This window comes from Boleophthalmus pectinirostris, unplaced genomic scaffold (assembly GCF_026225935.1).
Source record: "Boleophthalmus pectinirostris isolate CB_2022bp ecotype Guang Dong unplaced genomic scaffold, ASM2622593v1 HiC_scaffold_4, whole genome shotgun sequence".
In the NCBI taxonomy this organism is placed as follows: Eukaryota; Metazoa; Chordata; class Actinopteri; order Gobiiformes; family Gobiidae; genus Boleophthalmus; species Boleophthalmus pectinirostris.
Genome location: NW_026571353.1, coordinates 37,005,383 through 37,033,027, shown reverse-complemented (window position 1 = coordinate 37,033,027; position 27,645 = coordinate 37,005,383). Strand labels below are relative to the sequence as shown.

Sequence of the window (27,645 nt, the reverse complement as noted above, 5' to 3'; positions counted from 1 at the left end):
ACCACTACATGACATCACAAAGTTGAACACAGAATTTAGAGCTTTGGAGATGTAAACAGACTAATACTAAAAAAATATTCAAACATGTGTGAATGAAACAAAACACAACTCTGAGTATGATGTTCTAACATGATTAAAAGCTCACAATTTTGTCAATTTTGAGTAATGTGGGACCTTTAAATTGTCAATCGCTATGGCAACGGTGCTACTTTTTCATAATTCTGAAACCCGTGGAGAGTGGGTGGACTCTGGTCTCGTGGGCTTGTAGACATAAAGCCTGTTTACGTCCATGCGTGGCGCCAATCACTGCACATTCTACGTTCTCTCTCTCACACACACACATACACACACACACACATCTTATCAAAACCAGGACGAAACCAGGTCTAGAAGGGGACCAAATCAACAGGTCTGCAGCAGGATAAACCTCAGGATCAAACCAGGACAAGGCAGCTTTGATTTCAGCTGCGCCCATTTCGATGTGTCAACTTTGCTTCAGGTGGGAAACCCCTGGCCGCGTCTTTCTCCCTCTGCACTTCCTTCCGCTCTACCTCTGCCCCCAACCCCACAAAGGTATTTTTGGTGAGAGGAATTCTAGTATTGTCACCCCCTCCTCCTCCTCCTCCTCTCACCCCACTGCTTTCCCCGTGTCGGCGGTAGTGCCATAGTTCCTTACCCAGAAGCAACAGTTTGAGTTCGCGGCGTGCGTCTCTCTTGTCTCGGCGCAGCTGCCTCTCGATCTCGTCGTTGATCCTCCGCGCTTCCTTGGCCTCTTCACTGAGGCAACAAGCCATAATGGACTCCAGGGTCATGTTATTGTCTTTCTGTGTCTCTTTTAAAACCAAACACACGCGCGTGTAAGGGCTGCTCGTCCGATCCAACGCCCCTTTTTTTTTTATTTAGCTGCGATTCATCTAGTTTTTCACAGCGAACCCACCGTGGCCTGTTGGTTATGGGCGAAGCGGCGCGCACATTCGAGTCTATATGCAACAAAATAACGCCCTTATCATGTGTCCAGCGAAAAACAGATATATTTATGATAGATTCCCCCCTCCCCCCAGTCTCCCAGGCCTCGGACACCTCCCAAATACTCGTCCAAAAGCGCGTGGAGCTAAAAGTTGTTACGCGTAATTGGCGTGATGTGTTTTCCCCCAACTCGAAATGATCAACAGATTCTTTCCAGACCCATCCCCGGTGCCGCCGTGCCTCCGCCGCCGATACCGCTGCTGCTGCTGCTGCTGCCGCCGTGGGGGACCTCGTTACGCGCTGCCATCCGTGCCCCGGCTTCCCCTCTCGCGGTACCGACAATGTTTATCCGCTAAAATATCCCATACGCTCGGGCTAGTGTCCAGTGGAGGCGAAAAAGGCGAGAGAAACGTGCATGGGGGAAAGCTGTCCGTGTTTTCCACTGGCTCGACTCCCGGGCGTGGTAACTCAGAATATGGCGGATATCACTCCAATCCGCTAGCCTGGGATACAGTACAGTTATCTGCCTCTGTCTGCTCCAAACTGCAAGAAATCCACTCATAACACAGCGAAAACGAAGCCAGGCGCGGTGCTAAGAAGCGTCCCCGTCCATCGCGATCAAAACGGTGGTTTTACGCGCGGTGAAAACGCCGTATTTTCGCTTTTCGGAGCGGGCAATCTTCTCCTTTGCCTCAATTCTCTTCATGTATTTTTATTCCAGAGGCCATCCACTCCTCCGCTGCCAGGGTGACGTCGGCTGCCTCCCATCAAACAGGAGGCGTGTCGCGTCAAATCCCAGCCCAGCGAGCCCAACCTGTGGAGTGGAAATGTGAATGAATCATGATTTCATGTCTCTCCCGGCTCCATTGGGTTTATTTTATTTATTTTTTTCCCTTTTTTATGTGCAGACTGCGGCGGCATGAATGGACTCAGACCCTATAGGCCTCCCGCATCACGCCGCCCACGACTATAGGCAACTCGAGTGAGGTGATTTACCCCCGCGCGGACGTCACTATTGTTCACTATTGTTCAGAAACACTCACAAAGTCACAGTCGCGTTTGACAATAAAGAGACACACTCGAGTCACAGCGGGTCAAATGAGAAAAGGAAGTAAAAGCTGAATGAATCCAATCGTTTTGACTCATTCTGAGGTAATAATGGGTAAAATGCAACGGACAAAATGGTCGTCTTAATAGTCTTCATATTAAAGTTGCACTGTGTAATTTTACAGGTAGGGGGTCATTCAGTCCAGTTTTCTGTCATCACCGTGCCTGGACTGACGTAGGGACATTACAGCTCATCGTTTTTTCATTTTAAGTTAATGTAATATGAAGGACAAACCATTAAATATTGCACAAAATCTCCTGTTTTCAAAGGACTGACGCAAAAAAAGAGACAAACTCAATAAACTAGATCAGTGGTGACAAACTCAAATTCACAAAAGGGACAAAATTCAAAACTGGGACTAAGTCGTGGGCCAAAAAAACATTTTTATTTCAACATTTCAGCAACATCTGCATGATTTCTCTTTTTTCAAGATATGTAATGTTAAACTTTTTCTTATTAAAATAAATGTTTAATAAAAAAATTTGCTTAAACGTTTAATCCAGAACAACTAGAATATAAAATAATAACAAAATATTAAATCAATAATGTCTCTATAGTCTATCTGTAGCTGGCGAGCAGCTCTAATACAGATTTGATATGATGTCATGGGCCAAATATAATTATATCGTGAGCCAAATTTGGCCCCTGGGCCTGAGTTTAACATGTTGATCATATTTGAAAGAGCGCTGCAAAAAAGGCAAATGTTCAAATCATTTCATATTGTCACCTAAAGCTTTTCTCACAGTGGGAAGAGGAACCACAACTTTAAGTCAAATAGGAGTACAGTTACTTCAGTAAAAATACAGAAGTATGAGTAACAGAATACTGTTAGTCAGAGGTGAGACCGAGTCATTGTTTTGCAAGTCTCAAGTCTCTGACCTCAAGTCTGAGTCAAGTCCCAAATCATTGACCTTCAAGTCCAAATCGAGTCTTGAGTCACTGGCAAAAAAAGACCAAGTCAAGTCCAAGTCGTCTCCTTTGAGCTTCAAGTCATTTCAAGACTTTAAACCAAATAATTTATATGAATTTTAAGATAAATTGTACTTATAAAAATCATAGTATATTCAATATTTATAGAGTATATTAGAGTTGTGGAAATCAGTTATTAGTTAAATTTTCCTTTTTAAATGTCTTGACAAGATCTTAGTGTGAATCATTACAGTCAGAATAGAAAGAATTCAGATTTAAAAGTGCTTCTCAGGTCACAGGTTTCAAGTCCGAGTCAAGTCCCAAGTCATTGACCTTCAAGTCCAAGTCGTATCCCAAGTCTTAGTCCATTTAATCTAAAAATAGTCACTCAAGTCTGACTCGAGTCCAAGTCACGACTTACAAATCCTCACCTCACTGTCAGTACAATGAAAAGTCCAGTTTCTTTGGAACATTACTCAAGTGAATGTGACTGAACTCCCTTTCCGTTAAAATAGTTAAGCGCTTTGTGTTGCATTTTTTGTATGAAAAGGCTCTGTAAATAAAGTTTCATTGATTGATTGATTGTTTGACAGACAATTGATTGCTAAAAAGGGGAACTGTGTAACTTTTCTGTGTAAACAATAGTACTTGACCCCTTCATTATACTGGAAAAAAACAATATCTAGATAAGTTAAAATGACTTAAATTAAAAACATTTAACTTTTTTTGAGTTGATTCAACTTGACAAGTAAAATTATCTGCCAATGGAATGAGTGTGTTTTTCTAAATTTAAGCAACAGTCGATTTTGTTTCTTATTTTAAGTGTCAAGAGTTGTTGTTTTGTCGCGAGATGTATTTTTATATTTTAAGTACAAAAAGTCTTATTCCACTGGCAGATAATTTTACTTGTCAAGCGAAATGTATTCAAATCGTGATGAAGTTTTGTTAGTTCAAGTCATCGTAACTTGACTAGATTTTGTTTTCTGCAGTGGAGTTTCATATTACCAACACACTCTCTGTAGCCACAGCTGCCCCGGGGTAGACGGACGGAACCAAGGCTGCCAAGCTGTGCCACCACCGAACAACACCCACACAAAGAGAAGGTAAGTAAAGTGTTTTGCCCAAGGACACGACGATACTGGTCAGAGCGACGTTTGAACTGTCAACGTGTAGGTTAGACGAATGCGTGTCGTGACCGCTGAGCCGCTACTGCCTCAGATAAACAACCTCCCGATCAAACCATTCAAAGATCTATTTCACGGATCTATACCTGTTTTTAATCACTCCTAAAAACGCACTTTTTTTCACTTGCTTTTAACAAGTGAATGTTCATTTCTTGTTGTTAATTAACTTGATTATCTTATTGTTGTGTGTGTTTTTTAGTAGTTTTATTGTGACTTTGACTGCGATTGTCCTTGTCTATTCTATGTTTGTGGACAGCACTTTGGCCAGCTGTAAAGTTTTAAAGTGCTTTATTAATAAATTTGGGATGGTATGTACGCACGAGTCCGCTTGCTGTAACAGTATTGCCCCATGAAAATCAAATATAAGACATAAGAAACCCACGTAATCGACATAAACATAAAGAAATGAACATGTCTACAGCCTGATTAGAATGGTTTGGTTAGTTTGTTTACCATTTGTTGTTTAAAAAAGGTATTGAAAAAACATTAAAGTGCTTAAAGTGCTTTAGTGAAGCTCAGAGAAGTGATCAAATTAGAGCCGTATCTGTTTTTGTTTCACCGAAAAGTCTCTGCAAACATATTCGGTTATGCACGTGATTCTTACGAAAACATTACAATTTTAGTCTTCAGTCAAAAGCTACTGTACACTCAATAATACAAAAAAGAAAATAAAAGCAAGCAGATTGTTTTTTTGCCAAAGTTTTTCAGCCTTAAACAAACTAAAGGGCACATTGGGGCCTCGCACGCAGGTATTGAACTGTGTTGATTTGGATCTAACTAGGCTAAGTGCCCCATTTAGAGCTGTTAAATTAGGGCAGCCTTTCAGTATACCACTATTTTCAATTCACTACAGGCCTGCTCGGAATGGGACAACTCGAGCAGACCCGTTTCAAGGTATTTGGGGGGTAGGGGCAAAGGGGTACCTGCGGCGAAGACCCTATGGGCACCTACCAAATAACATTAACACAATACCAAATGTTTACAGTGTAGACACATGTACAAATAACTTCAAAAGGCAATCAAATAAACGATTATGACTGAACCTCTAGCTCTGTTCTAGTGTTTCTCAAAATGTGCTTGTTTTGCGTTCCTTTGCGGCCTCTAGTACGTACGAGACACTACGATGAAAGCTATGCCACCCTCGCTGAAACTAACGCATGAAGTAGAACCCTGCATAATACGACCAAGTCAAAATGATCGACCTACTACAAAGCCAAGCAAACTGCACTGAAACACTCTGCGCCTCTTTTTTGGACCCTCACCCACAGTTTGAGAACCCCTTCTGTAAGAGAACTTCTACTGGTACTTTACACAAAACTGAGAAGCAAGAAGAATCCATGTAGAATTTTTAAACCTGTTTTTTCAAGTTCCTAACTGGAGTTACATTCTCTTACTGGTTTTACAGTGGGATTTACCAGCCTCTGCACGTTTATCAAACCAAACGCACATCGTAAAAAATACAGACGCATTTGTGCACTTTTATTAGGCAAACTTCAGCCACATGTCGCAGTAGTTCTGCTCTGCGCTGTAGCCATCCTCTGTGCCAACACTGTAACATACTTCTAGATGAATTAGTGCTTCGCGTTTCGTCTTCTGCTGCTCTTCTAATCAGCGCATCGGGGAAAGGGCCTGTGCGCTTTACACGGGGAGGAGCAAAAGTGTGAGAGGGCGAGAAGCGGCGCGCTGACGTGAGGCAGGTGGACAGGTAAGAAGTTTTAAAAAGTTTAACCTGCCCTGTGATACACGCTGGTACACGAGGGCATACACTGTTGCGAACAAGGCGCGCGCAGGGAGCGTGTGTTTGTGATGTGTCGCACAGTATCTGCAGGCTGCACGGAGGCCCCCGCGCACTCCCGTTTTATTACAACAAAGACCGTAATATTATCACACTCGCCGATTGTCAGACCTCAAAGATGAGACAAGACCGAGTCCAAACGCGATCGAGCCCGAGACGAGTACTACGACACTACGATCTGTACCCACACTACGATCTGTACCCACACTACGATCTGTACCCATCTACCTCGGCGATCGACGTATTGGGCACATATTAGAATTTGTAGCCAGTTCGTGCAAAGTTACTTACCGGTGTCTTGTTTTTTTCTTATCCTCCTCTTTCTCTTCGGCTCCTAGAGAGTATCATTTCGCTTCATTTTGAACTGATGGCTGCTCAAACATTTACTTGACTAGGCCGCCCGCGGGCCGCTGCCAAACTACGCGGGGACTTGCACATTCGGTCATAGCTTTTAAGGAGGCGCTTTAAGGTGGCACCGCCGCGCTCACAAAATGGTCATTGCTGTTATTTGAACACAAAACCAGTCGTTATCAGGGGCCCCCCAAGCGCTGGGGGCCCTAGGCAATTGCCCGGTTTGTCCACGGGTCTAGGGACGAGACAATTTCCACAAGACGAGACGAGATACGAGATTGGGTCCACGAGAACGAGACAAGACGAGATTTCTAATATGTAAACTTCGCGATTCAGTTTCAAATTTTGGTCTCACGATTTTATTTTTTGTATTTATTTGATTTCATAGTTTTGTTTCCATTCTAGTGCTGCTTTTTGGAACTGTAAGAGATGTAACTCACCAACCTGTACCTCTTTTTTTTTTTGTCTTATCCTAATGTAAACACTTGGGAAAAAAATCTCTCAATATAATTTTTCTCATGTGTGCACGATCTTGTGGCAATTTTGTCACATGAAATCTGCACGTCTTTTAACAGGGAGCAAAAAGCGTGATCACATTACCCCAATTCTTGTGTGTTTGCACTGGGTTCCTGTTAATTATAGAACTGATTTTAAGATTTTATTATTTGTTTTTAAAGCTTTGAATGGACTGACCCCACAGTACTTCTCGGACCTCATCCAAATTTAAACCTCCGCACGTGCTCTGAGGTCCGAGGGACAGCTCCAGCTCGTGGTCCCCAAAACAAGACTTAAAACCAGGGGGGTCAGGACCTTTTATGTGTCCGGCCCCAAACTCTGGAACGCTCTGCCCCTCCACGTCTGAACAACCCCCACAGGGAAGAGTTTTATGCCGGGCGTACACTGTGCGGTATTTTCGGTCGTGTCACTCAGCCCCAGCTTAAACTGTACGACCAAATCACAGGGTTTAAAAGTTCACAGCTCACGAATCATGTTCTCACACTGAACGAACCGATGCTCAGATGCGACTTGCCTGCTCACACTGTACGTTCACATAACGACCGGAGTTGTCAAAGTTGTTCCGGAAGTAGAAAACTACGAAGAAGAAAACCACGGAATTAGAAAACCACAGATGTGTGGAGACACAATGCTGAGCCACTTCTGTGTCCGCGCATGCTCAGTCTGCCAGATTCCGGCAAATCGGCTCGTGGAACAACTTCAACAGAGCTAAATCCTCACGAGAGGCGACTGGATTTCAAACAAGTTTGATTTTCTTGCGACCTACGAATGTCGATCGGGAGCTGGTCGTGAGCCATTAATCGGTTCTCTTTACCCCATGTAAACTACACGAAGCACGACACACGATGAAGCCAAAACTCGGCCCGATCCCCAAAACAGTCGCACGAGCGAAAAATCGGCTCAAAAAGGGTCAAAAATCGCACAGTGTATGCCCGGCCTTAGGTTCGTTTTAAAACCCACTTTTATTCTCTAATACCACGTGAGTTGTGTGGTCCTCTGTGTCTTTTATTTTATTTATTTATTTATTGTTTTTATCAATTTTATTTTTTAGTGCTGCTTTTACGTATTGATTTTATTATTTTTTGTTCATTGATTTTATTATTGTTATTTTATTTATTTTTCTATTTGTGTCTTTATTTATAATTCTGCAGATTTTTTTATTTTTTTTTTTTTAAGTAAAATGTTGCATTGCTATGTAAAGCACTTTGGAAAGTGTTTTGTTTGTAAAATGTGCTATACAAATAATTTTGGATTGGATTGTCCCATCCCTAAGGTTTACTATATTTGATTTCAACTGAGGTGGGTAAAGAGGAACCAAAAATTTTACGACAGACAAAACATGAACTAACATTTGGGTATTTCACAACAATTAGAAAAACAAAATTATACCTAAAGTTAGGAGTAAGAAATGCAAAAATATTCCCAGTAAGTGGTGGAATATAATGAAATAAATGTAGTGAAGTATAAATTTATATATCTGTACTTTACTTAAGTACACTTGAAAGTTTATTAGATCTCAAAGTCTGAGCAAAATACTTTTACTTTTTACTCTTTAAGTACTTTTCTAAATGAGTACTTTAATACATGTACTTAAGAAGATATTTCATGTGATACTTTTACTTTTATGTGAGTATTTCTTGCTCGAGTATCTGTGCTTTTACAAACAAAATTTAGTGCTTCTTCTACCACTGCTCCCAATCAGTATAAACTATAGAAGTATTGCTCAAGTATAAGTAAAAGTATGATATAAAACTATTATAAAAAGTACAATATCTTTTAATTTTGTTTTGTTTTACTGTACATAAACATACAGTATAACTATCTAGAACGTAAATTAATGTAACTAGTTATAATGAGCCATCTTCCACAAATTCTGATGGAGCTGTCGTAGCAGAGGCCTGTCCCGTGAGCTGAAGCGTCCCAGATTCGGTGCTCTGCTGTGGGCTAACCTGAGCGAGTATCCTGGGCCCCGGCAGCTCTGTGGAGAGAGGCAGCGACTCACAGATCAGTCACACTTTAACCTGTGCCGCTCCAAATACTGTGCTTAAACTACACAGGCTTATTTAAACCTTGACTACCGCATGTAAAACACCCACACAAGTGCAAACACGGGCGACTGGAATACAAAATAAAACCTTAAATAGTTCTTCCTAATGCAATAAGGTTAGTTAAAGTGGGACTGAACGCATAAAAAGGACATTTAAAATAAAGCTGTTAAACTGGGCAGTACCTGGAAGGACTAAAGGGGAAAGTGAGATATAAGGAACAGTGTGATTGTTCTAACAAGTATCTACACTTCAAACACCGCACCTACAGTCAGCTGTTTAGCGAGAAACCACAGAACTGTTATAAAATCTAGAAGTGAACCCAAGGTGGCGTTGTATTGTTTTCAGTGGCCTGTGCTCATCGGCGCATGGGCCCAAAAATGTAAAGATCGCTTTTAGGCGCTTTGAGGATTTGAAGAAAGTAAAAAAATAAAAATAAAAGTTTGTGAAAATAGAAAAGAATCCCTACAAAGTCCAGCCTTTCTCAAAGTTGTGGATGCCCTGTCAGCTGAACACGAGCAGTTTGAATTCGCCCAAAAAAAGCACTGTGCTCTATGGGAGAATTCTTTCTGCAGTACCTGGAGCGGCCACTAGTCAATCTTGAGCCGGGACAGAGGGGGGATACTTTATCCAGTTTTTATTATAGATCCATGTAAGAAACCTGCAGTCTTGTGTGATGTCATTAACTACGTGAAATCAAAGAGGCCACTGCAGGCAGCACAAACTTAGATTTAGGTGTTTGTTTTTTTTTCATATATGGACTAAAGCTGCATTGCTTTTAATTAAGAGGTGTTTTTATTAACTGACACCCCTGGTCTATAGTCTGGGGCAGTGGGTAAACAGGAATATCTATGCATTTATTATAATTTCATGTGAACTGTAGACTTTTATAGACTTTTTAAAATGTATTTGATTTATTTATTTTAATTGTTATTATTTTATTTATTATTTTATTATTTGTTTATCTATTTATTTATTTATTTAAGACAGGGTGTCAAACATACGGCCCGGGGGCCAGATCCGGCCCTTCAAGATCTTTAATCTGGCGCTCGGCTGATTTTCTACTAAAATATTTTAATTATATTTTCTATTAAATTATTGGTAATTTTCTGTCGGTGTTTATCACAGCAGCGTCTCCAGCGTCTCTGTACGTGGCCCCTCCCACCAGAGCAGCACAAATGAAGACTTGTCTCTTTCCAAACGCTCTTAAAGGACGATCATTTTGACTGTTGACCGTGACACCCTCATCAGAAAAATGACAAAAATGAGAAAAGTGGAGCCGAGTGCAGAATTTTCCAAGAAAAATTTACTTATTCCTAATTGCATACAAGTTAATGTTAAAACATTGTGTTGAAATTGCATTTTTCTTAAAGTTTCAAGTTGTAAAAGAAAGAGTTCATCAATTTAAAAAAAATAAAAATCTGTAATAGATTTGTGTTTCTCTGCACAAATATTTGAACTTATTGTCATTTTTGGGGTTTATATGCCATGAGTTTTCTGATCCGGCCCCTTCGGGATCAAAGTAGGTTGGATACGGCCCCGGACCAAAATGAGTTTGACACCCCTCGTTTAAGACAAGATTTTATTTTTAGTTATTTTATTTTTGTGCGTGTTCTTTTATTTTGAAAAAGGAAACCGTCCGTCCTTATTCCGGTCCCTCCCTGCCTGCACCACGTGACCTCTCCTTAGCTACCGCAGAGCGTCGCTGTTGCTACGGGCCAGAGCCGCGGGAGGATGAAGTCTGCGGAGCCCGGGACTCTCCGCTCTTTTCTCCCCCGTTTTTACGCCCTCACGTAAAACCTAAAGCGCGGGTTACGATGGCGTCCACCCGAAAACTTTGCCCGTTCACCCCGGAATCTCCCCTTGCACCTTTCCCTCCGTGCTAAAGCGTGTTTTTAACTCGGCATGGTAAAGATTAGTTAGCATGCTAGCGAGATAGCGTCAAGATTTCCGCAGCTCATCGACCACGCCTGCTCGTGACAGGTTTGTGATGGCACTTTTAATAACTTTTACGCCCCGCTGCACCGTTGTTGATGATTATTTGATGAAGTTGTATTGTTTTTGTTGCGTAACGTCAGTGGAGTTGCTCAACAGGTGTTCCCGTAGCCTAATTCCCTGTGGCAGTAATGATGCGCCTCTAATAGGATTGAACCTTCTCCATCCTGCCCCGAGCTGGAGTAGTAGCCAAGAAAACCAAGGATAACCTCACTCTTAAACCGACTCATAGAAGAAAAAAAAAAAAAAAGGAAAACTGGATCTGTTTGTTTTGTAATAAGTTAGAGCCAAGTTGTTTGTTTGTAGTTTGTGATTCTTGTAAATTAAAGTGACCAGATTTTCAAAACCTAAAACTGGGACATTCCCTGTTTGTGGTGGCTGGTAATAATAAGATGGTGTAATTAAGAAAAACAAGCCCATTCTTGACTTATTCACGACTAACATGGGAGTCAGTATAGTCACATTTTCTTTATAAGATAGAATAGAAATAGAATAGAAAGCCTTTATTGTCATTATGCAGTTTAATGAAATTCAGAGCGGCGCCGTCAAAGTGCAAGAAAACAAACAAACAAATTAACAGGTCTCAGTGTAAGAATGAGTTCAGTATGGTGACAGATTTGGGGAAGAGGCTGTTCCTGAGTCTGTTTGTCTTGGCTGGAATGGACCTGAAGCGCCTGCCAGAAGGTATCAGGTTGAAGAGGTTTGTTTATGTTTTGAACCAAAAGAAACAGAAAACACACACCAGAATTCTTGTAGAGGTGCAAATGCAAGGAGCAGCAAGACAAAAGTGAGAAAATGCATAGCACATTTGGATGGCCAATAGTTTTTTTATTTTTAAAATAAGATTATGGCAAAAAAACAAAACAAAAAAATGGTGTGCTGTGATCCAAAACAAAAATCTGATGAAGGCTTTTTTATTTATTTATTTTTTCGAAATCTTATTTTAAAAATTAAAAAAGCTTTTGGACATCGGCCGTCTGAGTGTGCTATGCATTTTTTCATTTATGCTTATGTTTTGGTCACTTTTAAGCAGCGTTTCTGTATTTTATTTAACAAGTGACAATTTATGCTTCTCTTTACTGTTGGCAGGTAACAAACTGGTCAAAAATAGGGACACTTGTGATATTTTTTGTATATAACTGGGACAAATCACAGGTTTTGGATAAATCTGCTGGGGCAGGGGATAAATATATATAATTTTAATATTAATGTTAGTTGTAGGGCTGCAGCTAATGATGATTTTAGTAATTGACTAGTCAGATCTTTTTTTTTTTTTTTTTTCACATTTTTAACCAAATAAAAGTTGAACTGTGGAGACTGAAGGCTTCTAAATAGAGAAAATGTACAAATAAAGTGTTTTATGTTTGAAAATCAGAAATTATTTAATCTTTTAATACATTTTGTTTAAATAATGCTGCTTGTTTTGATATATTAAAAAAAAAGCTTTCTATGCGCTTTAGAGTGTAGTTCAGATAAACGTGATTAAAATACAATTATGATATGTATTTTTTCCATTGCAGAGGTGGGTGATTAACAGAAATGAATATCTCAAGATTTATTTAGTTTTTTGCATGATTTTGATCACAGTGGATATTTGACAGTGGATCAGAAATGTGCTAAAAAGCTGCTGTAAATGTCTTGATTAAGGTTTAAGCATCGCACATAATGTGAATGGAGCATGACATAACCCATAATTCCATATTTCTCCCACAGCTCTAATTAGTATAAAGCAGTGCTGCATAGGAAGGGTTCGGAGATTGTATAAAATCGTTAAAATCACATCCATAAAAGCTACTAAACAGAAACTGGAACTTGTCTGAAAATAATGACATAAATATGTGCGGCGTTAGTGCACTAATTACAATAGAGCCTTGGATTATGTCGTCTAATCTCAGAGAATTTTGAGCCTGATGTTAAACCAGCGGAGATTTTAAAATGCTGAATACTAAACTAAAAGTGTTTATTCAGGTAGAGACAGGGTTGTTCCGTGGCTCTTTCTTCTTATTTATTTATTTATTTATTTTTTACAGTATTTTTGCAAATTTCTCTGTTAGTGTTGTCATGATACTAAAATTTCCATACTAAAGAATAGACTCGGCACTTAATACTGATTCCAAAAACATGATGATACTAAAAAACACTCTTTATTTAGATAAGATAATGTGATTTTCAACATTAAATTGTCTTTTTTATTCCCATATACTAATCTATGTGCTCTTGTACTCGTTCTGATACAGCTCAAGATCATTCTAAAGCTTCAGGAAAGGTTCACTTCTGTCCTGACTTTTTTAGTATTGATCCATCCTCAAAGAGTATCCAGATTCGATACCAGTTTTAGTATCAATTAGTATCTCATTTTCAGTACTAATTTCTATGGATGTTTTGCATGTCTGGCCAGAATTTCTGATGTTCGATCCTGTTAAACATGGTTACTGAATCTCTCTATAGGCTCCTAAAGAGGACATGGGGAAACTCCAGAGCAAGTTCCGCAAGAGGTCGACTCTCTACAGGTAAATTATTTCTTTTTTTTTTTTTTTTTCCAATTATTAAAATACTACTAACATGGTTTCCTGATCAGAACACATTCACAACATTGCAGGATTCCTATAGTTTAAATCAGGGGGTCACCAAACTTTTTTTTATCTTGGGGAAACATTATCGCTCCTGACGGCGATGAGGGCCGGGGTCTGGTCGGCAGTATAACAGAATTGTACGACCCTGACGACGCAGATTATACACTTTGAAAACCGCCACACTTTCTTTACATATCAGACAAACTGCACGGTCCTTATAGTGAACAAAAAAATAATCTGTCATCCACTGTTCTTTGAAAACTCGGCGCTCTGTCAACTTTTTATACTTTAACACGAATCATTTTGCTGTCCTTAACTGCACTACAGAACAGTGCGAGTTCATTGACTGTGGAGGTGTGCAAAAAATATCAAAATATCAATATATTGTATCATTTAATGTGATGATACAGTATCGATATCATGGGCTGCTGTATCGATATATCGCCAAGAGTATATTTTTGGTGTATTTTACTTAATTATTTGGATGCAGCCTGTTTTGTTGCTTGTTCAGAGGAAGGAAACTCGTTTATGCGACACATTTTATCATTTTCACTGTTTTGATGATTAAAATGGGCATGTTTCGTATAAACTTCGCACAAGAAGTGGTTTAACAAAGACTTTTAGAATCACAGCCATGATTTATCCTTTATTTTTTATTGAACTGTATCAAATCAATTTGAACTTTATCATATCGAATCGAAAGTGCACTGTATTGGCCCTAGTTGACTGTCAGTGTTTGATCTCGAACTTGTCAGGTGAAGAAAATTCAGCGGCAAATGTAAATACATCATATAATTATTTAAATATAAATACTTAAATATATTTTTTTTATTGAAAAAAAAAATCAACAAAATACAAGATGCAGACATGTTATTATCTGACAACTTTGTTATATGGCAACTTTTGAGGATTATCTCATAGGGCCAGTTCAAGTAGTGGAGGGCAGAGGGGCTGGGGGCCAGTCAAAGGGCATGGAGGGCCGTCGTCAGCCCGCGGGCCTTACTTTAAACTGAGCTGGAGATGGGTCAGAACTCTCAGCTGAACTTTGCTTTGGAGCTGTCAGATTGCAGATTTGTTGACCTGGTTTATGGTTCATATCTCTGTAAAACTGGGCCTATCCACATGAAACAAAAACTGACACAAGTTCAGCGTCTTCTCTGTCAGTGTGCGTAAACAAAAGTGAAATATTTCTTCATAACAGTTTCAGAAAGTGACGTGATTGTCTTTGAGGTTAAATAATGATAACATGAATGAACAAGTTTTTGGAACCAACCCCAAACACGTAATGATAAGGCTCAACGGTTATGGATTGGGAGTTTTGATATTTCTTCCAAACAGTGAGTCTCCTGTAGAGTTACATAGGCCCCTGCCCTCCGTCTGAAATCACGCAGTCCAATTCTAGAACGTGAACTCAGTCTATTGTTCAGATGATGTGGGCTGGTAAACATGTTCAGTGTCACCCGAGGGGTGCTGGGATAATTAGGACTCCCTGTGTTCTACACCGGAGGCCAGTGTGTGGTCAAGTGTAGTTTGATGTTTCAGTATTTCGGTGTGAAGACTGTAAACTCAAACATTCACTAACACACAGGAGAAAACATGTGCATGGTTTATTAACTTGTATGTTGTTGTTGTATTACTGATTATGGCTTGATGAGTTAGTATTCAGTGTTTCCCATAGATCTGCATTTAATTTAATTTAATTTAATTTATTTTTATTTTATTTTTTAATTTTTTTTATTAGATTTATTTTTTATTTTTTTTTTATAAATTTTTTATTATTTTTAAAATTTTTATTATTATTATTTTATTTATTTATTTATTTTTTATCTTTAAGCACCTTTTTTATTTTATTTTATAAATTTACATGAATACAAAGAGCAGCAAAGTCTAATTTTGTTATGCCAATTTTGTCCAGGTTGTTTTTAGGTTATGGGGGAGAGTTTTAGATAATGACGGGCCACCACTTAATGGGAAACACTGATGTTTTATAGTGTGATCTGAAAGTGTTTAGGGGGTGGTCTGCCTCAGAATTATTTTAAACACCTAAAAGTGTGCTGTAACTCCAACAAAGACCAAGACTGCTAGTTTATCAGTTGATATTTTAGTGTTCTTGTCAAATGTTATAACCCCTAAAGAATTTATGTCAGATGCACTACTTGTCATAAAAATCTGATTTATAAATGTTTCCTTAATCTCGTGCCCTTCTGTTCTGCTCTGTTCTGTTGTGTTGTGCTCAGGTCGTCCGAGGGTCAGAAGGACGACAGTGCCTTGGACAGTCAGGTGCTTCAGTATGAACCTGCTCATCAGGGCTCCATCAACTCTGTGGTGAGCCTGAGCCCGGAGGCGTGTGTGTCCGGAGGAAGTGACCAGGTCAGTGCGTCGGCTCTGTGGACGTCTATACTCACTCATAACAACCAGTAGATCCGTGATATTAACCATAATAATAAAATAATAAAAATACCTCGGACTTGTATAGTGCTATTTTGGACACTCAAAGACGCTTTACAAACAAATAAAAAGTGACACTGTAGAAAATGGGGGAATCCTGGAGGGAATGCCAGATTGAACAGGTGAGTTTTTAGACGTGATTTGAAATGCTGCAGTGAGTCCGAGTTCCAGAGGAGGCAGTGAAGCGAAGGCTCGGTCCCCTAAGGTCCAGTGCTTTGTCCTAATGAGGGGCGTGAGGAGGTTGTGTCGGCTGAGCTGAGGCGGCGGGTGGGACAGTGCAGACAGAGAAGGGAGGAGCCAGGTTATGGAGGGACTTGTAGGTGATGAGGACCTTGTATTCGATGCGGTATTGTACCAGGAGGAGACTTCACCATGACCGTATGTTGAGGCTGGACCTTTGTTGTTCAATGGAGCTCAACAGTGACTGCCCACTCTGACTTGCGAAGTAAATTTCCCATAGAACTAAAAAACCTGCTGAGTTATTATAACGCTTTGACAAATTTTAAGTTTAAAATGAGTTCTTTTTAGACTAGACACTCCCATGTGTGTATGGACCTAAGTTAATACATGGCTGGTTCGCCTTCATTGTACTTTTTAAACTAGAGCTAGAATAGTCTATGGGAAAAATGAATGGGAAAATTACTTCTGAACCTTGGGTCGAATTTGACTGTTGTGTTTTTGTCAATAAGTGGTTCAGTGCAGGATTCATCGGTCTGCTGATACTTTTGCTACTCTACTCTACTTTCCTCTCCTTTTTTTCTGCGTCTTCTTCTTTTCTTTACACAATATCGAGTCTGAGAACTTTTTTTTTTTATTTCTGATTTTGTCCTGGTACCTTTTATGCAAAGTAAAATGCAATCTCACCGTGCTCTGTGTCCAGGCTGTGGTGGTGTACGACTGGACCCAGGGCCGCATGTGTCAGTCCCTCCAGGGCCACACTCGGGAGGTCACCAAGGTAACGCTTCAGAAAATCATAATGTTTATTCTGTGACATGTCTGTTCTCCTCCTCGCACTTAAGGCCCCGTCCACACTAGTTCGTATTCGAGTTGTTTTCGTTGTGGATGCAGTGTTCGTCCACACTAATCCGATTGAAAACGACTCCAGAGACAGAACGATCTGATGCCTCCAGCTCCCACGAATTCATTTGAGTACGAATCTGATGCGGCACTGTGTGGACGCCTGAAAACACTGATAAACTGATAAACTGATGTAGGTCTATGCGCCGTGAAGTAATTCACCACCAAAACGCTAAGAGGCTGGAATATATCTATGATCATCTATGTTACGACCTGCAGACGTATAATCTCTGAAAAAAAACATGAACCATCTCCAAAGCAATAGAAGCACAGAACAGACTCACCATCAGCAGAACACCCCTCTGTCACAGAAAGAACACTCATATACCACTGAGTTGTGTCCTTTAATCCGACAGACGCTTAACCGCATCAGCGCACAAGAGCGAGCTGTTTTTTGAGCGCTTAGTTTATGCAAATTAGCCATGCGGTTTTAAGTTTAGTTTCTGTAAAATGTAAACAAATATGCTGAGAGCTATGTGGATATGGAAAGCTTGCGGACACAGAAACGACATGTCTAGACGCAAATCGTTTCCGATACGGTGATTCGTTTCAGTGTAAACGTTACCTCAAACTCCTTCCATACCAAGTTTTTCCTGATGATGATGTCTGTGGTCCCCTGTGCAGTGAGACAGAGCTCCCCTGCTGCTCTGTGTTGATGCTGACTCTGCTGTGTGTCGTCAGGTGCTGTGTTACCCTGGCACCACGTGGATCTTCAGTGCTTCTCGGGATAAGACGGTTTTCATGTGGGACCTGAACCAGGGATATGAGCCCATCCAGGAGTTCTGTGGACATGAGCTGGTGGTCAACGGCATCGCTGTCAGCCCTGGTACATTACTATGTACTTTTACTTTAGCTTTTATGCATGGGATTCAAGCTACGCCAACTGTCGTACGTGGTCAGTTTTATAGCTTTTGAATGGGGAAAGGTCCTCACTGGTTCCTCCAAAAGTCCTTCAAATCAAGAAGAAAATGTTTGTCTAAAAACCATAAAACTCTACTGATGTGACAGTGTCCAAATACACAGATGACTCTCTGTTCAGCAGCTGCAAATGATATTGGACACTTAGAATTTTTCTGAAAAATAACATATTCGGTTTGGGATGAAACACAATTCCACAAATACCGACGTTCAAGCTTTAATCCCCATGACCTTTTTTCAGCATTCCACTGCAACAAAACAATACGTTATTTATACACACTGTTTTTAAAGACTTAATATCACAATCTCCTTCGAACGCCAATTTGCCGTTACTGTTCCATCCCTGTCGACCCTCCTCCTGACCTGTGTGTGTGTGTGTGTTTGTGTTTTTCTCAGATGGGAGGAAACTGTGCAGTGGTTCCCGTGACAACTGGATGTGTTTGTGGGACATCGAATCTGCCAAATGTGAACAGCGCCACAACATCTCCAGAAACCTGGTGAGACCAAGACGTCATGTTTCACGCAGTCTGAAGGAGAAGAGATATGTGAGTGTAACAGGTTAAATGTGTCGTAGGTGACTCACGTGTGCTGGGTGCCCGGCAGCTCCACTATAGCCCAGACCTCTGAGGACAAGACCATCAGGTAAGTTTAATATTTATTAGAATTAAAAATAAAACTCAAAAACTCCAAAAAACTTAGCAGACACAATATGCTTTCTTTCCTCAAGTAATTAGTATCAAAATATATCATACATAATGAATGAATGAATGATTGTTTAGACAGTAATGCATAGAAAACGTAAATACCTAGATATAACACAAAAAGTCAATATTTCTTTTCTAATAATAAACAAAAATAAATGTCACACAGATCACACATAGCTCATTATTATGCATTCGGGCTGTGTATTGCCAAGTACTTCATAATGATAAAATATGTATCCCGACACAAGCATATCCCTAAAAATGACTCTAAAACTGCACTAGATTTGTGTTTTTATTATGCAGAGAAGCAAAATCCATTGGAACGTCATGTTCACAGTGTCCTTATTGTCAAAACATGAGTAAGTCACTTTTTTGGCTGTGCAGATTGAGCTGTAATGTAGTATTAACAGCATTACTATTATTTACTATTGTATTATTGTTACTATTACTATTGTTAAGTGTCACAGTGCAGCGCCTCATTAAATACACGCATCTGTAACCATATTTTGAGTCCAGCCTATTTAAACAGCGTATTAAAGGGGCAGTTCAGAATTTTGGACATAGGGCCTCGTTTCCTCGTGAGCCAGAGTGTCGGAGACGTGTGGAGACACTTTTTTAAATATTCCATCCAGTCCTTGTATTTGCAGAGGTCGCTGGTGCTAGACTAGTGCATGTCAATGGTCATAGTTTATCCTGCCACTAAAAACAGTCTTACCCACTCCACAAAACACCTAAAACAAATCTATCTATCTATAAACATCTACACCAGACTGTCCATCTAAATGTCTGTGTTGAAAGAATAATTTTAGAAGTAAAACCAACCTTGCATCTGAAGGATTTATGTCTGAGCAGCAGCAGCGAGTTGTACATTGTGACAAGCAACAGATTGTACTTGGATCTTGAGTCTGAATTAGGAGTCTGCGCAGGACAAAATTTTCAGTCCCGCTCCCGCCCGCATCTGCGATATCTGCGGCAGTAGTTCAGTTGGTAGAGCATTCGCCCTCTGATCTGAAGGTTGGTGGTTCGATTCCAGCTCTCGACATAAACATCACAGGTTGAGTGGTCAGTGGTGGTGTGATTCCAGCTCCCACAGATGAATGCTGTCGTTGTGTCTTTGGGCAAGACACTTAACCCACCTTGCCCACAGTGTCTGCGTACACTGGTGTGTGAATGTGTGTGTGGTTCCTTGTTGTTAAGCACTTTGAGTGCCTTGAAGGTGGAAAAGCACTATAGAAAAATGTGACCGTTTACCATTTTGTCCCGCTCCCACCCGCAAATCCTGCAAGATGGGGACGATCATTTTCTTAAACTCTACCAAACACGGAGAAGCAAAAAGGAATTGTCTACAACAGTGGTCTCCAACCTTTTTTGCGGCACGGACCGGTTTATATCAGACAATATTTCGTGGACCGGAGGGAGTTGAGGGGGGGTAGTCTGGCGGCATGGTTAAGTCCTGGCTAAATCCTGTTTTAGTCCTGTTTTAGTCCTGTTTTAGTCCTGTTTTAGTCCTGTTTTAGTCTGTTTTAGTCCTGTTTTAGTCCTGTTTTAGTCCTGTTTTAGACCAGTTTTAGACCAGTTTTAGACCAGATTTTAGACCAGTTTTAGACCAGTTTTAGTTCTGGTTTAGTGGTGCGGCCTGAGCTACGTACGGGAAGAGACACTGTCTGTGCACCATATGTATTCGTTTGCAGGACTGCAGTTTATCATCCCACTCGCCCACTCCCGCATGTTGTAGTCCCGCTCCCGCCCGCGTCCACAGTGAGTTTTTAAAATGTGTCCCGGGCCGCACTGTTTTTGCGTCGGGTCCCGAGAATAATCAAATAATAATTAGAGGTTTGTGGGCGGGGGATAGGGTTTGGGTTTGGTGAATACGGACACTTTCAGAGCACTGGATTACTCAACCATACATGAATGAATCAAAAGTGAATGTAATGTAGTGAGGGAACACATAATACCTCCCCTTTTAATGTAGACATCGCTGTGATCTGTGTGTGAACGTGAACTTTAATGCCGCTGTGGTCTTAGGTCGGTCCAGGTCTCGGATGGTGGTGACCTGACCTCAGATCTGCTCAGGAGTTCACACTGGGACAATTATAACACAATGGATTATCTGTTCAAAGGAAATCATATTAATAAGGCTGCGGGCTGCGGGCCTTCTCCTGCACTTAGCCCCACTCTGCAGAAAGAACGAAGAAAGAAGGATCAGTAAATGAAATATGAAATACATGAAATATCCCCAAACCTTTAACCTTTTTTACTGGATCCAGATGCCCCAGAATATCTGTGTATGGATGTGGTTTAGACCTGGTTTAGTTCTGGTTTTAATCTTGGTTCAGTCCTGGTTCAGTCCTGGTTCAGTCCTGGTTCAGTCCTGGTTCAGTCCTGGTTCAGTCCTGGTTTAGTCCTGGTTCAGTCCTGGTTCAGTCCTTAATTAGTGCTGGTTCAGTCCTGGTTCAGTCCTTAATTGGTTGTGGTTCAGTCCTGGTTCAGGCCTGATTCAGTCTTAGTTCAGTCCTGGTTTAGTCCCGATACAGTCCTGGTTCAGTCCTGGTTCAGTCCTGGTTCAGTGCTGGTTCAGTCCTTAATTAGTGCTGGTTCAGTCCTGGTTCAGTCCTTAGTTGGTCAGTGGTTCAGTCCTGGTTCAGTCCTGGTTCAGTCCTGGTTCAGTCCTGGTTCAGTCCTGGTTCAGTCCTTAATTGGTCCTGGTCACACAAAGAAATACACTTTAAGGGTTTGTTTGTAGCTTTCTGCAATAAGAAGAGCATCCAGCGCACATCTGCCCCTTTAATTGCTTTTTATGTGTTTGTTTTTTTTTGTGCAGGATCTGGGACAGGTGACCCAGTCCTGGTTCAGTCCTGGTTCAGTCTTTGGTTCAGTCCTGATTTAGTCCTGGTTCAGTCCTGGTTCAGTCCTGATTCAGTCTTAGTTCAGTCCTGGTTTAGTCCCGATTCAGTCCTGGTTCAGTCCTGGTTCAGTCTTAAGTGGTCCTGGTTCAGTCCTGGTTCAGTCCTGGTTCAGTCCTGGTTCAGTCCTGGTTCAGTCCTGGTTCAGTCCTGGTTCAGTCCTGGTTCAGTCCTTAACTGATCCTGGTCACACAAAGAAATACACTTTAAGGGTTTGTTTGTAGATAACTTTCTGCAGTAAGAAGAGCATCCAGCGCACATCTGCCCCTTTAATTGCTTTTTATGTTTTTTTTGTTTTTGTTTTTTTGTGCAGGATCTGGGACAGCCGGGCCTGGCAGGTGACCCACACGTTTCCGGCCAAACAGTACATCCAGACTCATTGTGACGTGTCTGCCAACGGCCACTACCTGGTGTCCAGCAGCAACGGCTTCGGGGGACAGGGCTGTGAGGCCACGGTCAGATCAAGACCTAAAACTACCCACATGCCACTAAGCTGTCCAAAAACCTGAGAGTTTAGACCAAACACTCGTTAGAAACTTTCTGCTTCTCAGGTCTTAGTGTTATAAGACAATGAATGGGATTTTAGTTTTATTTTAGCAGTTTTTTTGTTGTTTCTCTAACGTTAAAGATGTAACTTAGAAGTATAATGTAGGGAGGGTCTAACCAGATTCATTATTCCTAATTCAGTCCTAGTTCAGTCCTTAAGTAGTCCTGGTTTAGCCCTGGTTTAGTCCTGGTTTAGCCCTGGTTCAGTCCTGGTTCAGTCCTGATTTAGACCTGGTTCAGTCCTAGCTCAGTCCTGGTTTAGTCCTGGTTCAGTCCTGATTTAGTCCTGGTTTAGATCTGGTTTAGATCTGGTTTAGTCCTGGTTCAGTCCTGATTTAGTCCTGATTTAGTCCTGGTTCAGTCCTGGATTCAGTCCTGGATTCAGTCCTGGATTCATTAGTAGGTCTGAGTATCATTAAGAAGTTGCCAATACGATACATATCTCGATACAGTGAACTTTCGATTCGATAAAATATATTTCAAATTGATTCGATAAGGTTCAATAACAAATAAAGTCTAAATCATGTCTGTGATACTAAAAGTTTTTGTTAAACCACTTCTTGTGCAAAGTTCATATGAAACAAATATTTTAATCATCAAAACAGTGAAAATGTCAAATGTGTTGCATAAATGAGTTTCCTTCCACTAAACAAGCAACAAAACTGTAGCTGTAACAAAATAATTTAATAAAATAAACAAAAAAACAAAATACTCTTGGTGATATATCGATACAGCAGCCCACGATATCGATACTGTATGATCATATTAAACGACACGATATATCGATATTTTTATATTTTCGCACACCCCTATTCATCAGACTTTCACTTCGTAGAAACTGTCTGACCTTGCAGCATTAGGATTCGTTCGCTCGACGGTAGGCGGGTCCTTTTTTTATTTAACCAATCACTGCTGTTTGGTCGTGACGTATGTAATGCACCACTAACGAGGATAACGAAGGACAATAACGTCTTTCCCCTTGATAAAATTCACCAAACATTCTCTTTGTTCCGGCTTTAAATCCTCGATCTCAGGAATCGTTGACCACACAGAATATTTGGCTCTTCTCTGATTGGCTGGTGCCCGAACTCACACTTCCGGGGTTTTTGTGAACCGTCTAGTGTATTCTGATTCCTGACCTGATACTGCCTGATGTGATGTTTCTTTACCTGGAATGTTTCACAGTACGGCATTAAATTGATCTATCTAGAATTTTATTCAATAACAGATGTTTTTACTGCTAATTTTTTTTTCTTATGTTATTTATTTGTAAAAGGACAGCACATATGAATATAATGAACATTAAAAACGTAAATATGTAAAGATTATAGTCAGCGTGGCTAATTTCCATCTTCAGTCCCTCGGCAGGTTGATGTAAAATCATCTACAGAACAAAGAAAAGTACAGCAACAATCACACCAAAGTACATAACATCAGCACAGCCACTATACACACAATTAATTTCAAACAGTTCATTTGAAGTTCAAAACCAAGAGTTAAAATAAAAAATAGAAAGAGCCAACAGTGGGGCTTGTCTTCATGGAGAAAGATGAGTTTGAGGCCGCACTGTGAAATATTTCAGGCAAAACGATAACATCAAGAAGAGATTAAATTATTATTATTTTTTTTTACATAAATCTTATTGCATTTGCTGTGTGTATCAGATGTAGTAAAAATATTAGTTTGTTTGATATTTATTTGTTTATCTTACATATTTGTTAATGTTGTGCAGCTGTGGGACCTGCGTCAGCCCGGCTGTAAAGTGGTGGAGTACAGGGGCCACCTCCAGACCACCGCCTGCTGCGTGTTCCTCCCCTCCACCACCGGGGGGAGCTCTCTGGTGGCCACGTCCTCTCACGACAGCTCCGTCAAGATCTGGGACCAGAACACTGCAGGTACCAAACCAAATTCTTACTGCGAAAAACTCAGATTTGTTGTAGTTCAGAAATCGCACTGGTGTTTTTCAAGGTGCAGTCAGTAACTTTTCTGGTGGAGGGCTCCTGTTTGTGTACATTAAACTTATCTATCGCCATGGAGACAAGCAGGTGACTCCACTAAGCCAAGTTACAGGTCATATCTGCGGAGAGGCGACCCTATCTTGGGCATTTGCCTGTATAAATGTGGTGATTAGTTCTATATAAAAACATCCACCACCAAACACATGTATCAATATTCTACTAATAATATTTTTGTGTAACTTTATTTCAGTGCAGTTACTCATTTACTTACTTTGGCAGTGTTCAGAAGAGTTACTGTTATAAAATTTAAGGAATATATTGCAATCACACATTTGAGACTTTTAGAGTATTAGTAGGAAAAAAGAAAACTGCTAAAAAAAATGCACAAAAAATAACCCCCGTTGTTGTTGTTGTTGTTGTGCCCTCAGCCTGTCTGGGGACCCTCTCTCTGGACGGAGCGGGTCCTCTCGTGTCCCTGGCGCCCAGTGACCCAGTCAATCTGATCTGTGCCAGCTTCAACTCAGGTCTGCACCACCTCCAGCTGTGCCACGGCTCGCCCCAGGGCCAGAGCCAGCCCCATGCCCACGGGGGAGCGGGCTCCGGGGGCTCGGGGGGCTCGGGGGGAGTGGACATCAGAGTGGTCGCTCGGTTTTAACTCTTTGCGCCACGACATCCAACAGCACGGGACGAAGAGGTGGCAATAAAAGAGGCATCTGTGAAATTGTGCAAGAATCTACAAGTTTACCTGAAATAATCTTTTATTTCACTTTGAGAAGCTTTGACTTGTTGAGTAAAACTAATAGGTCTATATAAAACTAATACTAATACTGTATATAATATAGTGTTTCCCATTAACAGAGGAGACGATGGTGACTCTCCACAGTCTAATCAAGTGTTGGACTTTCAGATTTTAAAAGAAGACGAATAATATTTGGATAAAATGTTCTTTGTGGTAAAATCTACACCCTTACGAAAGTTTTGGAGGATTTTGGACATACTGTATTTTGCGCACTAGAGGGCGCTCTGGATTATAAGGCGCACTGTCATTGAATGGTCTATTTTTGAACTTTTTTCACAAATAAATCGCACCGGACTATAAGGCGCATTAAACGAAACACAACAGTTTGATAAGTCAGTCAAACTTTATTTAACGCGTTCACAATAACTCTCAACTTTTGTACAACAAATGTAATGCGTAAAAAAATTCTGTCTGAGACGCTAAATTGTTAAGTATTCACAATAACTCATAATAGTTCAAACAGTTGGGTGATTACAGCGTCCAGCTCGCCCACATCCCTCTCGTCATTATCCGAGTCAGTGTGGTTACTGTTCCCTGGCAGTTCAGTGATGATTCTGCTCGGACCACAGTTGATACTGATCCTTAGCCCGGGCGTCCACGATCCGTTGGCAGATCGTGGTGTAAGTCGCTCGGCGCTGTCTCTCTGTCTTGGTGAATGTGTGTTCTCCTTCTCTCATCCACTGCTCCCACACAGCTAAACGCACTTTCACTTTATAACAGCCTTGAGTTTAAAGTGGGGCTTGTGAGTGTGTCTCTTGACAGGTGCATTTTGATATTAAAAGGAATCACAGTCTGTATTACTCCTGATGCTCCTGAATACGGGAGCCGTAATGCTGCAAATGGTGCGGCTTTGTAGTTTACTAAAGTCGTACTAAGACACCCCAATAAATTCATATATAAGTTATATAAGTTATAAGAAATTAAAGGCTTTTAAGTGCGTCCTATAGTGCGGAAAATACGGCAAACCAATTTACTAGAGCTGTAATGATATCCAAGTCTCTGTATGAAACTCACGGTATCATATTTATTGCGATATCGTGGGAAAGCTCACAATATGTTAGTGAAGCTCACGATTAGGAATGTAACAATACCCAAATCTCTCGTACGATATTTTCACGATATACTTTTTACGGTACGATATTTATTGTGATATTTTGTGGAGCTAATAAAACTGTTAATATGTGACTTTTTCCTCTTAAAATGCCTTGACAAGACTTAATCCAAAGAACTAAGACTTAAAAGTGTTAGAACTGTTATTTCTTCTTGTAGTCTGTACTGAAATGGAGCAAAGGATCATGGTCTATGTAGTTCTCTGTAGTTTTTTTTAAGGCTAATGCTGCACCATAACTCTTAATTTAAGCAAAGAGACTTGTAATTCGATATATTGTGATGGTCCACGATATTATTGTGAGAACTTTGACGATACGATATCACGGTATTTCGGTTATTGTTACATCCCTACAATTTACAGATATCTGTGGAGAGGCAAGCTGCTTAGAGCAATAAAAACAGCCTTAACTTACTGTGAAACATTCCAAGCAAACCTTAAACATCTCCTTTCATAGCACATCTTAATACGATTTTCCTATTGATTAACTTTAAATATGTCTGAAGATAAATCAAAGTTCACAAAACGTCTGTCAAATCAAAGCTTCTCAAATCCAGATAAAATATTATGAACTCACGTAATTATTATTATTTTTTTTTTAACTAATTACTGAACTGCTCTGGTGGATGACTGAAGAGTTTGACTTTTTTCCTCACACGAAACCGTCACTGCCATTGCACATAGAGCAGCTGAATGTAGGAGCCTGTAACTGTGAGGAGCACCTGCACCTGTGGAAAACACTCACTGGAGACGGGTTTAAAACTGTAGAATCATTTAAGCAGCACTTTGTCAACTCATTGTTTTACTGAGAATGTAGTTTACAACATTTCACCCAAAGTTCAGTAGTTTAATCCTAGAACATTTGTAGATGTTTTTCATAGAATTTACTAATTTTGTACTTTTGGGCATGCTGGTTTGAAGACACTATGCAATAAAATGACCACAGTAATTACTTTTTATAAAATATGAAAGTTGTGTTTTTGTGTATTGGCATTTAAAACACGCTATTTTAATATCAGCGAGACCCCATTTCAGTTGTGTCCTTGGGCAAGGCACATCAGAGTTCTTTTGTCACAGAAAAAATCTATTCTAACACAGCTCTGCTCAAACACACGCTCCTCCTGTCGAGCTCTGAGTGAGTGACAGGTGGATTTAAAGTAACACCTAAACTCCTCCTGCAAACACATTTTAAATCGAGCCGCTAAACTGGACGGTACCTTGAGGATTAAAAGGTGCACAGCAAAAACTGGAGGGTTAAAATTTTAGGGTAAAATATTTCAGACTTGTTTTTAACACCAAAAGTTTTATTTTAACTATTTGAACATTAAATGGGGGTTCGAGTTGGGGTTATTTGCCAGAGTTGATGTGGTTGAGGTTAATTCAGCTTCCTTTAGTGTTAATTCAACTTCTCTTGGTGTTAATTTGGCTCCTCCCATTCACCACTTCAAACTCTTGTGAGAGAAGACCAGTTTGAACCAGTTTTGTACATAATTTCATCTTAAATGAACTAAAATAAAGTAAAAATAAAGCTAAATCAGGATAACTCTACAAAGTGTTATCTGTTTACTCTCAAAACGTGAATATAACTCTGGATTTTGGGGTTAAACAGGAACTTTGGTCCAGTGTTACTTAATTAACATTTCCAAAAATGTTAAATTAACTCTAGAACAGATTGGACTCATATAAACTGAGAAAATGTTAAAATTGATTCTGTGAGAGTCAATTTTAACACTTTTTGCTGT

The 27,645-nt window shown here is 40.3% G+C and overlaps 2 protein-coding genes across 6 annotated transcripts in view; one reads left to right on the top strand and one right to left on the bottom strand.

The window, feature by feature from the left end:
- LOC110162507 (guanine nucleotide-binding protein G(q) subunit alpha) overlaps window positions 1-1,696 on the bottom strand; it is a 49,983-nt gene extending 48,287 nt beyond the window's left edge. Inside the window, exon 1 of the mRNA XM_020927408.2 lies at window positions 677-1,696. Within this exon, the coding sequence (XP_020783067.1) occupies window positions 677-812 (136 nt within the window). The 5' untranslated portion in view covers window positions 813-1,696. The remainder of the gene's footprint in view (window positions 1-676) is intronic.
- wdr31 (WD repeat domain 31) lies at window positions 266-26,846 on the top strand. 5 transcript variants are annotated; one of them, XM_055161220.1, is made up of 13 exons: window positions 565-582; window positions 1,688-1,795; window positions 1,875-1,953; window positions 3,973-4,086; window positions 13,318-13,379; window positions 15,680-15,812; window positions 16,771-16,845; window positions 17,649-17,793; window positions 18,282-18,382; window positions 18,460-18,527; window positions 21,806-21,947; window positions 23,771-23,933; window positions 24,425-26,846. In XM_055161220.1, exons 5-13 carry the CDS (start codon window positions 13,333-13,335, stop codon window positions 24,649-24,651), a joined length of 1,101 nt encoding a protein of 366 aa, XP_055017195.1. In that variant the 5' UTR covers window positions 565-582; window positions 1,688-1,795; window positions 1,875-1,953; window positions 3,973-4,086; window positions 13,318-13,332; the 3' UTR covers window positions 24,652-26,846. The 5 variants fall into 5 exon arrangements, with proteins under 5 accessions (XP_055017197.1, XP_055017195.1, XP_055017196.1 ...); XM_055161221.1 differs by lacking the exon at window positions 565-582 and having other exon boundaries at window positions 1,686-1,795; window positions 4,006-4,086; XM_055161222.1 differs by lacking the exons at window positions 565-582; window positions 1,688-1,795; window positions 1,875-1,953 and adding an exon at window positions 266-499.
- Window positions 26,847-27,645: the final 799 nt, after the last annotated feature.